Consider the following 15,820-nt stretch of genomic DNA (forward strand, 5'->3'; position numbering starts at 1 on the left):
GACTTCTGACTAGTGAATTCACGCCTGTTCCCTACCCGAGCCCTGAGATGGAGCCAGCTGTCACCTCTCCCCGTGTTCTCATCTCCATGCAGTTTATCCATCCCTCTGCTCCTCTTTGGTCACCTCCGTCCTCTAGTCTCCCTTTCCACTGAGACTACCCTGGCTTTATCATCCACAAACTTCTCTTCATCTGGATTGTTTTTTAAACTTTTTTTCCATCTTGGATGTTTAAAGCCCCGACTCCTGATGACACTGGACCCCTAGTCACATCTTCCCGTCCTGCCACACAGACGGGAGGAATTGGCGTGTTCTTTGCCAGCAGGTGTAACCAAGCAGGTTGGGACCACCACCAGGAGCCTTTCCAGGGATCGCCCAGCCCTGCACCATGTTACAGTGATCCAGCCACTCTCCCCCCGGGATGGAGTTGCAGCATCTGGCTCTCTCCTTTCTCCTTCGACCCCTTCCTTTCATATTTGGGGACCACACACCGATGTGTCCTTAACACCTTGTCTCAGTTCATCAACCTCTTCGGAGCCCACGACCATGACTGGTCCGCCTCAACGTTGTGGTGAGAAGAGAGCTGGACGGTGTCAGGAAGCCCTAGGTTCAAATCGCCTGACATTTAGGGGCTTAAACCTCTCTGCCTCAGTTTCCCCATCTGTAAAATGGAGGGGTTGGAATGGCTGGTCCCTTCTAGCCCTAAATCTGTGCATAGGGAGCACCCATAGCTATCCCACCTCCAAAATTCTGATCTCTGATCATTTTCTGTCCGCCTCCCGCTAAAACCCAGTCTTGCTTCTCATTACGTCTTCTCTCCCGCGGAGGAGCACAGAACAGAAAGCCCCGCCTCCAACGAGGCTCCGCCACTAGGCGGATTGAGAGCGCGGGAGCCACGGGGCCCCGCCCCTCACCCCCTCCCGCCCAGCGTTGGCCCCGCCCCCTAGGCTCCCCGCTCCTCCCCGAGGCTCCGCCCCCGCCTTGGCCTCTCGGATCCCCGCCCTGGACCTCCGATCTCCACCAGGACCCCGCCCCTAATCCTTAGGGCTCCGCCCCTTTCGCCCGTGCTTCGCCGGCAAGTCGCGAGATTCGACTTACCTGTAGGCCCCGCCCTCTTTGCACAGATCTCGACTCACCGCCCCGCCGTGCGAGCCACGCATGCGTAATAGTCCCACCCCACTGGCTTCGAGTCCCGCCCCTTCCTGCGTTATCTCAGATGGCGGGCCGAGGGGGCCGGAAATAATTTGAGATTGGCACTCCCGCCGTCCCCGCCCCTCCCCAATGCCCTGAAGCCGGTAATGCCGGCTTCGCGCTCGAGCGCCTTCGGTGCCTAGTGACCCGAGAAGGGGGAGGTGTTGACCCTTGACCCCCGACCTCAGGGTCGTGCTGATTCCGGAGATCGAGCCTTTTTCTCGAGCACGATGGCCTCCCAGCCCCCAGGGCAACCAGCCTGGCCCGGCGCCGACTCAGGTCAGCCGGCGGAGGGGTGGGCGGCGCGGTTGGGGGCCCGGCTGGAGCCCCCCGCCCTGCTCCTGCTGCGGCTGCTGCAGTCCGGCCCCGGAGGGGTATTGGGGGCGCTCAGGGCCCTGCAGAGGCTCCGGGCTGGGGGCTCCGAGCGGCCCTTCTGCTGGGGTCCTTTCCTGGAGGCGCTGAGCCGGGAGGAGCCCGTGCTCGAGGGGCCCGACCGCCGCCTGGAGCTGTAAGTAGGGCGGCCCCCTCCCACCCGCTCCGACCCACGGGATGCCCAGTCTGCGCCGTCTTCGTCCGTCGAGTGGGGCAGGGGGTTGATAGCTACACTCCGCTCTTCCGTGGGGGGAGGGGGAGGGGTGTCGCGCAGGAAGCTCTTCGCAAACTTTAAAACATGTAAAAAATGAAATTTGCAATTATCCTACCCCCATGACCCCGGGCCCAGCCCAGCGGGCACGCCCTCCTCGTTGCCTTCTGTGATCGATAAGTGACAAACGTTTATTAAGCGCCCCCCCTGCCCTCGAGGCTTTCCCCCGAAGTAATCTGCATGACCCGCATTCTTAGGGCTTGTTTTCAGGCGCTCTGGGAGGGGTGCTCGGGCTGCAAAGATGAAGTGGTCTCTGATCTCCAGGAGCACGCGGAGTAATGGTGGGGTGCGGGACCGAGGGAGCCCTCCTCCTCTCCCCTCCCCCCGGAGCCGACCCCTCTAGGGAGCCGGGGATCCAAGAGGCAGAGCATCCTGGGAATAGGGGAAAACCTGGGGACCGCAGCTGGAATATCTTCCGGGGGAAAGGAGGACCGTGTGAAGGCGGTCTCTAAAGGTGGATCGGAGCCGGGTCTCTGGCTTTCAAGGCCACGCAGAGGCGCTCGTGCTTTATTATTCTAGAGGCAGGGAGGCTTTTTAAAGCAGGGCTGTGTGCGCCTGCAGCCGGGCAGAGACCGATGAGGAGGGAGGCTGGGTCCGGGCAGAAGGCGGCGAGGGCTTGAGCTAGGGTGACCGCTGTGTGCGCAGAGAGAAGAGTCTGGAGGTGAGGGGTGTGGGAGGTGAGAGACACAGGTAATGGTGTCTCTGACAAAAAGTGTTGGATGCTTAGTGATGTCTCATATATGTGATCCAGTGCAGGGATTTGGAGTTAGAGGGCCTGGGTTCAGATTCCGGCTTGGCCACTTCCTATTCATGTGAACTTGGGCAAGTCAGCGAACCTCTCTGAACCACAGTTTCCTCACCTGTAAAATGAGAGGGGTCGGACTAAACGATGTCAGAATTTCCTTCCAGATCTAAGTCTGTTATCATATGATGCAATGAAGAAGGGTGGGAAAGAGAGAAGATCCTGAGTCCTGTTTTCCGAATGCCTGCTAGATATTCAGGTGGAGATGCCTCGCAGTTGGTGACACTGGGGTCAGCCTTGCATCTAACTTTTTAAAGATGACACTTGAACCCAGGGGAGCCGAGAAACTCTCCAGAAAAGATTGAGCATAAAGTTGGAAAAAAAAAAAAGGTCCTGGAAAAAGGATATGCCTGCTTATTAATTAAACACCTCTAGTATACAAATCTTTGTGCTAGAGGTTTGGGATACAAAGACTTTAGAACTGTCCCTGTCCCTAACGAGTTATAGGACATGTTCCTAGATTAACATGATACAATGTCAGAGGAAAAGTGTGCATGAGGCTAAATCTATTTCATAGATTTCAGGGCCTCTGTGAACTGGAGAAAAAAAATTAAATCTTTATTTTCACTAATCTCTAACCAGGGCAGCTAGGTGACAAGTGGATAACGTGACAGGCCTGGTGTCAGGAAGACTCGTTTTCATGAGTTCAAATCTGGCCTTAGACACTTGCTCTCGTTGTGACCCTGGGAAAATCACTTAGCCCTTTTTGCCTCAGTTTCCTCGTCTGTAAAATGAGCTGAAGAAGAAAATGGTGCACCAGTATCTTTACCAAGAAACCCTCAAATGGAATCACACAGAGTCGGACACAACTGAAAAGTGACTAAACAACTAAAATTTATTTGTTGTTTTTTGTTTTGTTTATACAAATTTATATGTATTATAATTGTTTATGGGGCAGTTAGGTGGTGCAGTGAATAGAGTGCTGGGGCATGGAGTTAGGAAGACTCCTCTTCCTAAGTTCACATCACTCCAGTATCTTTGCCAAGAAAACCCAAGTGGGGTCATGAAGAGTCAGACACAACTGAAGAATGACCGACTGAACAACAGCTTATTTGAACATCATCCCTCCCATTAGACCATGAGCTCCTTGAGAGCAGGGACTGTCCTTTGTCTTTCTTTGTAGCTCAGCATTAAGCACAGTGCCTAGCACATAGTAGGAGCTTAATAATAAATGCTAGTTGACTGACTGATGAATGAATACAGGCAGTTCCTAATATAGCCTTTTCTCCATGCCTTACATTCATTCCTAAGGAGTGAAAAAAATTCAGAACTTTTGGAGAATCTATAAGTCCAGGATTACTAATACCTTACTATGTGCCAGGCACTGGGCTAAGCTGGGGATAAGAAAAAGAAAGCCCATCATGTGCTCAGGAAGTTTACAAGTTAATGGGCAAGGACACACAGAATGGAGATGTAAAGATATGGAAGAGCATAGGGGACTTAAGAAGGGAGTGTGGTGGAAGGGAAGGACTCGGGTTAAGAGGCATATCCAGATTCTTAAAAATCTTTTCCACCATACTTCTGGACTTTTCACTTCATTCTATTATGGCTAAGAGAAATCCTGTCATTTAGGATTAAATGTTTGAAAAATGTAAACTTTCGAATTCTGAGTCATGTGAGCAACAAGATGATGGACTAGACATTTTCTCCAATTCCTACAACCTCTCAGACCTCTCCAAAATAGAGATTAAGTGCCACAGATAAAACATTTTGCATTGTTTCCATGGTCTAGGACACTCAGAATCCAAAAGAAGGTTTAAAAAAATTCGACAAACCCAAGAGGTAACACTTACTGACCCTCAGCTCACTCAACACCCCTTTCCTACCTCCTGCGGTACTGATAGCAGGCTGCGCTAGCACACTCAAAGACAGGACTCAGGCATACATTGAAACCCACTCCTACACCTCAATCCTCTCTCCCACTTTCGAATGCCGTGGAGACCCTGACTCCAGGCTCTAGAAGTTTGCTCAGACCTTGATAGCTAGCTTGGCCACAACCCTTCAGGAACAAAAGCCTGCTGGGTGCTACAACCCAGAAGCACCAGTGCAGCAAAGTGCTGAACTGTCAGTACTGGGCCAAAGAACTGAAGAACAGAGAGTGGGACAGATCGCCAGGACAAGACACTGCACAGGCCTGAAGGAAAGAGCACAATACCCAGTAGTGACCAATTCTGACCACTCAAAAGTCTGTCGGGGCAGAAACCTAGGCTGTGAACTGTGAATTGACCAGTGTGGGAGGAGCCTGAGACTCTTTGAGATCCAGCCTCCAAAGAAGCCACAATCAGAGGGGAAGGGGTTAGGAAGTGAGTAATAAGGAAAGGGGTGGGGAGGGGAGAGACTAAAAGTAGCAAAGGTTTCGAGAAAAAAGAACTCTGAAAGACCCTGAACATAAACAGATAAATCAGCAGGAAAAATAGTAACAACCAAAGGAAATTTGGCCTCCAGATCTAGTAAATTAATACAGAGGTCTATGAATAAATGCTGCAAAATAAAAGAAAATAATCTAGCACTAGATAAGACAGAAGACCCTGTGGAATTTGAGGAGAACATGGAGCCACAATACACTGTACCTGAGTGGTTGAAAAGAGAATTAGGAGTGCAGAATTTATGTCCTGAACAACAAAAATAATGAGAATAGAAAAACTTGAATCTGCAATGGCAAGCCTCACCAAAGAAACAAGTGCACATACGCAGAAGTGAAGGACAGTCTAAAAGAAGAGAAACAAAAAACAAGAGTATTACAATAAAATGTGCGTACTGTGCAAGCAAAATATATTGATCTTGAATGGATGCGTAGAGACAATCTAAGGATAGATCTTCCAGAAGAACATATCAGGATAAAAAAAAATCTTAATACTATAATGAAGGAAGCATTAGAACAGAACTGCCCAGAACTTCTGAACATAGAAAATGAAGTTCCAATAGAAAGATTTTACAGATCACCTTCAGGGAAAAAAATCTAAGGCTGCAAACTCTTAAGACACATAGTGGTTAAATTTGACAGTTCAGTTCAGAAACAAGTTCTTCAAGCCATCAGGAAAAAGACCTTCAAATACAAAGGAAAAGACATTTAAACAATGTAAGACTATTTTGTACCCACGAGAAAAAGGAGGAGGGAATGGAATGATGTGCTCTGAAGAGCAGTGGAGCTCAGAATGCAGCCCAGGGTGACCTGTGTTGCAAATGTGAGCCCAACCCTAAATGACAAAAAATGGAATTCAATAATAAAGAAGAATGTGAAACATTGTTTGCTTCTTAAACACCCCAAACAACAGAAATGTAGGAATACAGCAGGGAAAGACGGCCACAGCAGTAGTGACAACCCAAGAACCGGTGAAAGTCTTCTTTCTAAATGAACACAAGGAGACAGGGTGAAAGTGAAAAAAATGCAAACTTTCAAGATACTAAGGGCTCTCAGTCATTCATACATTAATCCTAGTGTTTTAATCAGATTGCTTTCTTCATATGAGCAGAACTCAGAGGGGTAGGGGTATATAAGTATATGTATGAATGTTCAAGGAGAACCTCTGGGACGAGTGCTCGTGAGCCCATTTTAGGGCCGCTCATCTACCTTTGGTTTCCCCCTGGCACTTAGCTGTCACCTGCAGCTCCAAGAAGCTGTCGCATGAGCAGCAGCCACTGCCTGGTAAAACCATCTCAGCAGATGGCCTACATCAGGTTGAGAGTAACCAGTGGGCCACACACCCATAGGTGAGTTAGGGGTGTGTGAACCCCAAGCGTGTGAAGACTTCCTCCAGTGGAATGGGTGGATGAGAACAGTTTGTCCAACAGCCGCGAAGCAGACACTGGCTTGTTTACAGCTTGGTCGGACGTCAGAGACACCAAGGTCATCTACGGCATCCCGGGCCTTCGCCAGTCCTCCTGACTTTTGTCTTGCCACTGGGCATTGATGACTCGGGAAGAGAGAGTGAGGCTGGCGACTTTGTGCAATACTGCCTCCTTTAAATCCAATTCATGAGCGAGTCAAGGTATCACCCTGTGATGCCATTTGTCCTTTTCAGAAATGAAGGACAGACCATACTTTATGAAGAGACATTTGACCCTCACAGCCAGCCTTATAGGTAGGTTCTATGACTATTCCCGTTTTATAATTGAGGAAACCGAGACAAACAAGTTAAATGACTAGCTCAAGGGGTCACATAAGTAGAGACCACATTTAGGTGGGAAGGGAAACAGAATAATTAGACTGTCCAGTGCTTTGGGAGGTGGAGGTTGGTAGGCTTGAATGAGATGAAGAATGGAAGAGCAGGCCTTGGAGCTGAGAGAGATGTGGCACTAGAATGTGGAGCAGGTGCAGAAGAAGATGGAAGAAGGCCAAAGATCTTGGATTTATCCATTTTATATTTATACTGTAGATATGGATGGACGTATCGTTTCCTCCATTAGAATGTGAGTACCTTGCAGGAATGGATGGTTTTCTTCTTAGTATTTGTGCTTTGTATTAGCACCTAGAATAGTGCTTGGCACATAGTACATGCTTTTTTTTTTTTTTTGGACAGGGGGAAGGCAGGACAGTTGGGGGTAGGTGACTTGCCCAAGGTCACACAGCTAGTAAGTGTGTCAGGTGTGTGAGGCTGGATTTGAGCTCGGGTCCTCCTGACTCCAGGGCTGGTGCTCTATTCACTGTGCCACCTAGCTGCCCCCATAGTACATGCTTAATAAATGTGTGCCTTACATAGGGCTAGTCCAACTAACCCTGACAAGCAGGAGTCTCTTGCTGTTTCTCTTGTCTCACTTGGCCCCCCGTTTCTAGAACCCAGAATTCACGCATATCGTCTGTGTAGTTCTACTCTCCTGTGGTCCTCCTTTGTGGGTTAACCAAGGAATCTACCATTTACAATGCTCTGTAATTTATGATTTTTTAGGGATTCTGGGTTCTAGGTAACCAACGTTCAGACAGACTTTTAGAGCGTAGCCTATTTGTGAGTGGGAAGCTTATTACCTGTGTTATAATGATGTGTGCATACTTTCCCCTTGTTAGATGGTAAATTGGAACTCCTTGAGGGGGAAAAGGCAGGGACACTGATCAGAATTCTTTCTTTCCCTCTTGGTGCCTTGAACACAATGGATGTTCAGTAAATCTTTGCTGAATGGTAATTGAATGAATCTCATTCCTTCTCCTTCTCTGTTTATAGTGATTTCTGTAGGTACTGCTTTCCTTGTACTCCCACCACCGTCTGCCCCCTGTTGTGATCCCTTGTCTGCTGTGATGCCCTCACTGCCTCCTCTTCCCTCTGCTGCCTAGGAAGCCGCTGCTGCTACAGTTGCCCCATCTGTGCCAAAGGAACCTCTTGTCCTTGCTGTTAGCCATGCGTACTGAGCTTCCCGAGAGTGGACTCCTCCTTGTACTCCAGGCAGCCAAGCGTGACCCTAACCTGGATGCCTGGCTTTGGGCTCTGGGGGAGTTGCTTCAGAGGGAACTGACTACAGATGAGGTGATCAAGGAGACTTCTCCACTGACACCAGGGTGCCGGGAACGGCTCCAAAGCCTTTGTGGACATGTAGGCAGAGGATTGAAGCCAAGCTATCCTCTGGACCCCAGGGAGACTGAGGACACTGGCACTCAACGTCCTGGCAAACGCAAGGAGCCTGAAGCAGAGCCTGAGGGCTCTGAGAGAGAAGCGTTCCCTAAGAGACTTCGATCCCTAGAAGGGAAAGGAGAGAAAGAAGAGGAGCGTCAGCAGCTCCAGGAGAGGGCCACAGATGAACAGGAATCACCTGTGGGGGAGGGCAGAGCTTCACCCCAGAGAACTGAGGGCAGCAGCAACCAGCCCATTCTGGAAGCATCGAGCAGCGGGGCTAATGACAGACAGCAGGAGAAGCTGGTTGAAGTTCTGGAGTTACCCAAAGCCATCAAGGTGCTAGGTTTGGGGCTAAGGAGTCAGGGGTGGGCGAGTTACGGAAAGCTATAGGCAGATTGGTTAGAGAAGGTCAGGAGAAATGAGGGAGTTTTTAGAGATGCCTGAGACCACAGATCTAGCACTAGGAGGGTTGTCAGAGGCCATCTAGGCCAAGCCTCTCATCTTTACCCATAAAGAAACTGAGGCCCCGAGTGACTAAGTGACCTGCATACAGTCTGAAGTACTAACAGAGCTAGAGTCTGATCCTAGCTCGGCTGACTCTAAAATGAGTTCTGCCTCCACCATCTCTCCCTCCGTGTGTTTATACTTGCCCAGGGCCTCCTCTAGTTCTGCTCTCCATTATGAAAGCCTGGGGCCCGAGGCTTTCCACAAGACACGTGCTGATGCCACGTTCAGGTACATGAGATAGGAGAAGCATAGGTCGTTTGCACATCCTTTACCTCATAGGTTGTGAGGTGTTTTCTTCTAGTTTTCAAGTTGAAATGTCATGACCTCTCTCAAAAGGTCATCGTTTCTTGATTTGTTCTCCTCTTTTGATTGCTCGTCTTCCCTATTCTCACTGGTCCAAGGCCTCTTCCAAGAGTGTATATTCAGTAATTGGTGGGAAAAAGACAGTCTCTGGGGGACTTGGAGCTTGATCTGGGGGTGCCCGAGGAAGGGAGGTAGGAGCAGATGAGACTCCACTGTGACTGTCCTCTCTTCCTCAGGACCAGGTGCCCCGAGTGCTAGAGCTGCTGGAGACTGAATGGGAGGTGAGTGTTGGACACCCCCCATCCCTTTGTTCTCACTGCCACTGGACTCCTGAAACTACACGTCAGATTGAGCAAGGGCATGAAGTCCCTGGAGAGACAGTGTGAGACGTATAGAATGATATAAGAATTAGATACAAATTGTATAAGAAGTATACAATTCTGAAGACTGCTGCTTGACTGGAAAGAGTCTCGAACCAAGAATCAAGACCTGGCTTCACCACTAACTAGCTTTGTGACTGGGCCAGGCGCTTCCCATCCGACTGTCTCTTCCTCTGTCAGATGAGGAATTCCTGTCATTTACTTGTAAGATCTCTTGGGCACTAACATTCTGTAACTCTAATTCTTCCCCAGGGCCTAGAGGGAGCCCCGCCCCTGGAGCTGCAGTTTCTCCATGAGTGCAGCCCCAGCCAGGTGAGGAGGAGAGCCTTGGGCTTCAAGTCTTGTCCACCTCCCTGTCTCTTCTGGCGACTCTGCCTCGTTCCAGTTCTCGGTTTCCTCGTGTGTTGTGGGAGGACTGGAAGGCACTCAGAGTTACTCCTTGTTCTCTGCTTCTGATCTGCTGGGTGGTTCTCTCACTCTTGCCTTGTGGGATCCTCGGCTGAGGTGGTAAGTGAGGCTTGCCATGATCTTCTGTCTAACTGCTCTCTGCCCTCTGTCTGCCCACTGTCCCAGCTAGAGAACCTCTGCTTACAGCTGCGGCTCTCCTGGCTCTCGGACACAGCCCTCCTGCAGTTCTGCAACCGGCTCCTGGCGCTCTCACCAGACCTCAGCTGTAGCAGTGCCACCATACTGGTGAGGAACCTTTTTCTCGAACAGGTATGTGCTGCAGCCTTAGGCTATTTGGAGAGATTTGGGGCTTTGCAGGGAGAATTGGCACGTGGTGGGAGGTAATGACTGGCATCACTGCTTTCTGCTACTTGATCGAGAAGGATGGTTTTGTTTGTCTTGCTTCCTGGGTGGTATCCCCTGTCTTCCTGCTTCCACGGTCTCATGCCCTGGCTTGGGTCCCTCAACAACCACCTTCCCCTCATCAAAGGAACTTAAAGATAGGTGCTGTACATGGAGTTTCTCCAGATATACCCCTTATTCCTTCCCTTGTCTCCTCTTCCTCCCAGGTTCTTTCTCTGACAACTTCAGCCTCTCGTCTGTTGAGAGCTGCCATAACTGCATTCGGTGCCAGGTATCCTCATCCTGTCTGCAGAGGCTTCATGATTCCAGTATTACAGGCCACAGGCTCAGGTTGGTCAACCTCCTCAGGGTTAGCTCCATCCTTGTGCACAAATAGAACCCTGAGCCCTGGCAAACTGACCCGTCTTCTGTCTTTTCACTCCAGGTGTGGCCTGTGAGCCATCTCTGACTCAAAAAGAGGGGTGGCACGGGGAGAAGATTAGTGGGTCAGCAAGCCCCATTTGCTTCACTGATTAAGCTCCAATGTTCATGTCTCCTGCCCTTCCCTCCACCTTCTGTCATGGCCTTTCCAGAACTGCCCAGGGATCCTCTTCTCCTCGGTTCCTTCATTGTCACCAAGGTCCAAATCCCCTGTTTCTTCTTCCACCCCAGGCCCCGCACAGACAGAACTGCTTTGCTGCCTTCTGGAGGGAGATGATCTGGAGTCGGATTTGCTTGTGCTGGTGTTAAAGTAAGCACGCTTTCTTCCCCTGTCTCTCCTCACCTGAGGGCCGGTGGCATTCGAGACCCTGGGACGGTGTCAGTGGTGCATCTAGAACTGGAATAGATCTTGAGAGGTTTTCTATTCCAACCCTCTCATTCTAATATAAGGAAACTGAGGCCCAGAGAAATGACGAGGCCAGGCTCAGTCAGTCATGTATGTATCGTGCACCTCCCCTGTACCTACTCCCATGCTAAGTCCTGTTGGAAGGGGATGAGGAGGAGAAGTAAAAGGCGTCACCTCTGTCCTTAAAGGGACTTACAGTCTAGTTTGAGAGACAAGACATGTACATATGTGAAAAATTAGAGAACAAGGTAGCATTAAACGTGACAGCGCTGTAAGCTAATACTGTGAGTGCTGAATTGTGCAGAGTGGAGTTTAGAGGATGCATATGAGATCTGGTGTGCATTGTACAATACAGTTCGCAAATGCAGAAGGAATTAGGGTTTGGGGTTTTTTATTGCTTCCTACTTACTGAATAATGTACACTGCAAATTTTCATTTGTCTTACGTAGCATTTTTAATTCTTTTTTACCAAACACAATTTCTCATAGATCTATCAATAAACACTGAACATCTAAATAATGTCAGCCTCCAATATGAGGAGTCTAATAATATGCAAATAACTTCTAAGCACAAATCCCTTTTGGTTTTCCTGGAGTATATACAGTGTCTTTCTATGCACCATTTTACAAACATTTTAAAAGGCCAGGAACTCTTACTTTTCAGCAGACAGTGTAATGGTAGACACGTGGCCCTCAAAATCTGTACCCTCTCACAGAGATGCAGGCACTTCTGGAGACACAGGGAAGGCACACAGCTCTACACCGGTCCCAGGTTCCTAGAATACAGAGCTGCAACCTCATCTAGGCCAACCCCCTCATTTTACAGATGAAAAAATTGAAGCCCAGAGGAATGAATGACCCAGGGTCACATAAGCCATTAAGTAGCGCAGATCAGGTTAGAAGCTAGGTCTCCTGATGCCAGATCCAGTGGTCTTTCTCTTCCACTATGTGTTCTGTGTAGTCAGCTAGGGTCTAAGTTCCTAGAGAACGGGAATATGCCTGGGTTCAGGAGTCACTGGGTCACTCAATATGAGTTCTTGACCTGCTGACTGATGGTGGAAGGGCTTTTCTTGCTGCTTCCCCTTCATTTCCCTCTTCCTCCTGCCCCTGAGATCCTGCTTTTGGTGGGGTAGTGTGTGGCATGAAAGACCCTCACCAATTGAAAGTTAATAAGGAGCCATCACAGGGTGGGAACAGAAATAAATTTTATTCAGTTCTCGAGAATAGGGCATCCTCTGTTAGCACAAAGCAGAACCAGCAAAGGAGGCGCTTTACAAGCGGCAAAGCACCAATAGTTATACCTAACACAAGAGAATTCCCGCCCACCTCTGACTCTTCTGACCATTGGCTGGGAGGTGGGCTTACAATCTGAGTACGAAAGTTAGACAAAGAACTGGGAAATTGAGGCACAGAAACTCCAATTCCCATTCCCTTAGTTAATGATTACAACTGAGGTGACCTCTATAAATCTGAAGAAGGAGAATAGGATAAGGAAGGAGGAGACCTCTCCATTCTTTTACAGTACTTTTACAGTAAAAGAAAACAGGTCATAGTGACCCTATTCTTACTGAGCAAATCTTTAAACCGGAACCAGAAGAAAGAACAAAAGGTTTCAGGGTAGACTTTCCCAGAGGCTGAGCCATCAGACTCTCACGGCCTCAGAATTTTTCCACTTTCCTATTTCTTGATTTCTAAACATTTCTTAGTATAGATATATATTTGTACATATCTTCCCTGTGAAGTCTTCACATTTTATTTACCTCACACAGTAGGAAGAATATGGCGGGCCAGGAGGTGGGGGAAGAGTTGTTCCCTCCCCTCCTTTCCCTCCCCCTTACCTAGGACCTCTCCTCTACAGACAGGTATTGGAGTTACCCTGGAGAGAAGACACCTTCACAGTGATGCAGTCCCTTCTAGGGCAGCAGGTAAAGGTTCCAGCCCATCAGTAACTTCAGGATCATAGACGTAGAGCTAGAAAGGACCTTGGGGATCATTTAGCCCAACCCTTTCATTTCACAGAGGAGTAAACTGGGAAGCAGAGAGATTAGGTGACTTACATACATGGTAAGTGACAAAATTGGGATTCGGTCCCAGGCCCTCTGCTCCAAATCCCCTTTCTAGTACGCCACACTGCCAGGAATAGTCAGTCAGCAAACCTCTGTGAAGAGCTTGCTGTGTGCTAGGTAGGCATTATACCAAGTGCTAGGGACGTTACCTAACGTGCCAGGTACTGTGCTAAGGGCTTTACCATTATTTTCCCATTTTGTCCTCATAACAGCCCTGGGAGGCATGTGCTAGTATTACCCAAATTTGCCACAGTTTCATAAAAAGACAAAAATACATCCCTGCCTTCAGGGAGCTCGAATTCTAATGAGGGAGGCAACATGTAAGTAACTATGTACGTAGTGATATACGCAGAAGTAGATGGAAGGTGATTTGGCAGGGAGCATGAGCAGTTGGGGAGATCTAGGAAAGGCCTTACTTCTTCCCTCACCCAGGGCTTCCAGGCTTTCTTTCTAGCCCCCTGCAAGCTCTGAGCATAGTTCTTGCTCTCAGCTTCTGTTTTTGCCGTGGCAGTGGTTGTTTTTTTTCCAGGGCACAGCTTCTCCCCCAGGTCTGGTTGACATCAGTAGTAATGGCCCCTATTTATATGGTGATTTTCATTTACAAAGTGCTTCCTGTCCATTCATCCCTGGTGAGGTAGATGGGGCAAGTATTGTCACTCTCATTTTACTGAGGAGGAAACTGAGACTCAGGGGTGAAGTCAGTGATCCATGGTCATTGGGTTAGTAAATGGAAGGACCCGAATTCCAACTCAGGTTCTCTGACCCCAAATCTGCCCTTTTCACTGCACCTACAGGAAGGGGGTGGGGATGTGTCATCAGAAAGTACCCCACCTCCACCTCTGTAGCCTCCCCCACGCCTTCCTTTCTCTCCCTCCCCAAACACACAGGTGGATGTGTCCCCGGAGAACTTCAGCGTCTTAGTGCAAAAGCTGTCTTGTGAAGGCCTGGCTGCTGCTGATTCTGTGGGCTATGCCAAGCTGGTCCTGACGGTTGTGACAAAATACCAAGAGCAGGTGAGGTTTCTGTTTGGGTTGGGGGCCAGGAGGGGAGGTTTGACTCAGGAAGTCCTACTGTTTGGGCCTTTGGGTAAACTTGGCCAGGCCTCATTTTCCCACTTTTGGTGAGAGTGAAGTTGGGTTACTCAGCGCTGGCGTCTCAGCCTTTCTTCCTCCTGTCTTTATGAGTCGTGGATATCTAGTATGGGAGGTAGGGAGGGGAAAGATGGATTTAACCAGAGTGCTGAACTGCCTCTCTTCTTGCCTCCAAGATCACAGAAGCCCACAAAGTCTGCCTTGCTTCTGCTATAGAGTTCAACACAACCTTCCTGAGAAAACCTCTGCAGGCTGCCCTAAGACGCTTGACCACTTGAGGTATCTCCACCACCAGTTTCCTGAAGAACATCTACCTCAGCCTTAGCCTGCCTTCACTCCAGCTCTCTAGAAGAGGAAGAACAGCCAGACAAGTTTGACTGCTCATCCCAGTGGCTGCTCCGGAATGCTGAGAGGTCAGCTCTGACCCTCTCCTCCTACAGCACAAGTGACAAGTCCAGGAGGCTGGAGAAGGAAGAAATGCAAATGAGTTAGAGACTGAAGTTAGCCAAGTCTGAACTGAGCACATGGCTACCTCAAGATGTCTGCCACTGTAGAGTTCCCTGGCTGTCAGTTGTGCTGAAGCCTGGGGGAAGGGGTCCCAAACGGAGGCTCAAGGTTGTTGGGTTTAAAAAAATGTTTTACTTAATTTTTAAACTTTATTGATTATCTTTTTTTAAACATCACCTGCATTCCCCCATATATGCCTCCTTTCTACCCCTTCCTGAGAGACATCCTTTTTAACACAGAATGATAGAGGAAGAAAAACCAGTTCAGCCAAACTGACCAGTACATCCAGTCCAGCTGTACCTGTGGTTTTCCACACCCATAGCACCCTATTTCTGCAATGAAGAGGGGGAGATTCATTTCCCATCTCTTCTGTGGAGGCAAGCTTGGTCGTTTTAATTTTACACATTTGGTGTCTGTTGTTTTGTCGTTTCTGTTTCCATCTACATTGTAGTCATTTTATGTGTTGTTTTCTTGGTCCTGTTTCACTTCCCTCTGCATCAGTTCATGTAGTTCTTTCCATCCTTCTCTGTATTTATCACATTCCATTACCTTCATGAGCTGTGATTAGGCACCCTTTGTTTCTAGTTCTTTGCTACTGTGAAAAGCAATACAAACATAATTATTTTGGTGTGTGAGAGGCCTTTCTTTTTATCACTGACTTCTTAGGGTATATGTCTGAACTTATGAATTCAAGATAGCCGGTACGAAAAGCGGGGAGGGGAAGGATGGATTGGACCAGAGACCTGAACTGTGTCTCTTGCATGCCCAATGATTTCCTTATTAATTTTTTTTATTCTGAACTTAACAAACACCAAATAAGATGTTCATTTCCATCTATCAGTGGAGTGTCAAAACTCCCAGAAATGGAGCCCACTAAACCCTGCCGACTTCGTATTGACTTAGAAAACCACATCAATATTATCTGTGTTTTATTGTACTTTTATTTGTTTTGTTAAATATTTTCCCATTACACTTTAATCTGGTTCCAGCATACTCTGGGGCACTGTGGGCCACGTGCAGCCCACAGGCCACATGTTTGATGCCTCTGCTGTATACAAAGTGGATTAGATAATCAGGATTGTACTTGAAGCCACGATGCTCTTACGGCTTGTCTTTTTCCTACACAAATATAATAAATTCCATATATAACTTTCA

General features: G+C 48.5%; 1 protein-coding gene across 1 annotated transcript; it reads left to right on the plus strand.

Annotated features, from left to right (window-relative positions):
* The first annotated feature begins 1,330 nt into the window (after window positions 1-1,330).
* Window positions 1,331-15,820, plus strand: FANCE (FA complementation group E). Its single transcript, XM_036765902.1, has 10 exons — window positions 1,331-1,696; window positions 7,900-8,512; window positions 9,223-9,267; window positions 9,619-9,678; window positions 9,940-10,083; window positions 10,383-10,506; window positions 10,828-10,906; window positions 12,860-12,926; window positions 13,955-14,080; window positions 14,335-15,820. The coding sequence occupies exons 1-10, from the start codon at window positions 1,419-1,421 to the stop codon at window positions 14,434-14,436; spliced, it is 1,638 nt and encodes a 545-aa protein (XP_036621797.1). The 5' UTR covers window positions 1,331-1,418; the 3' UTR covers window positions 14,437-15,820.

Source organism: Trichosurus vulpecula, chromosome 7, assembly GCF_011100635.1.
Source record: "Trichosurus vulpecula isolate mTriVul1 chromosome 7, mTriVul1.pri, whole genome shotgun sequence".
Classification (NCBI taxonomy): domain Eukaryota; kingdom Metazoa; phylum Chordata; class Mammalia; order Diprotodontia; family Phalangeridae; genus Trichosurus; species Trichosurus vulpecula.

Excerpts from the sequence above, each read along its gene's own strand:
- FANCE (XM_036765902.1), top strand. The coding sequence starts at position 1,419 with ATGGCCTCCCAGCCCCCAGGGCAACCAGCCTGGCCCGGCGCCGACTCA. Across the intron at positions 9,679-9,939 it reads ATGAGTGCAGCCCCAGCCAG|CTAGAGAACCTCTGCTTACA; the intron begins GTGAGGAGGAGA and ends CCACTGTCCCAG. Across the intron at positions 10,084-10,382 it reads GGAACCTTTTTCTCGAACAG|GTTCTTTCTCTGACAACTTC; the intron begins GTATGTGCTGCA and ends TCTTCCTCCCAG.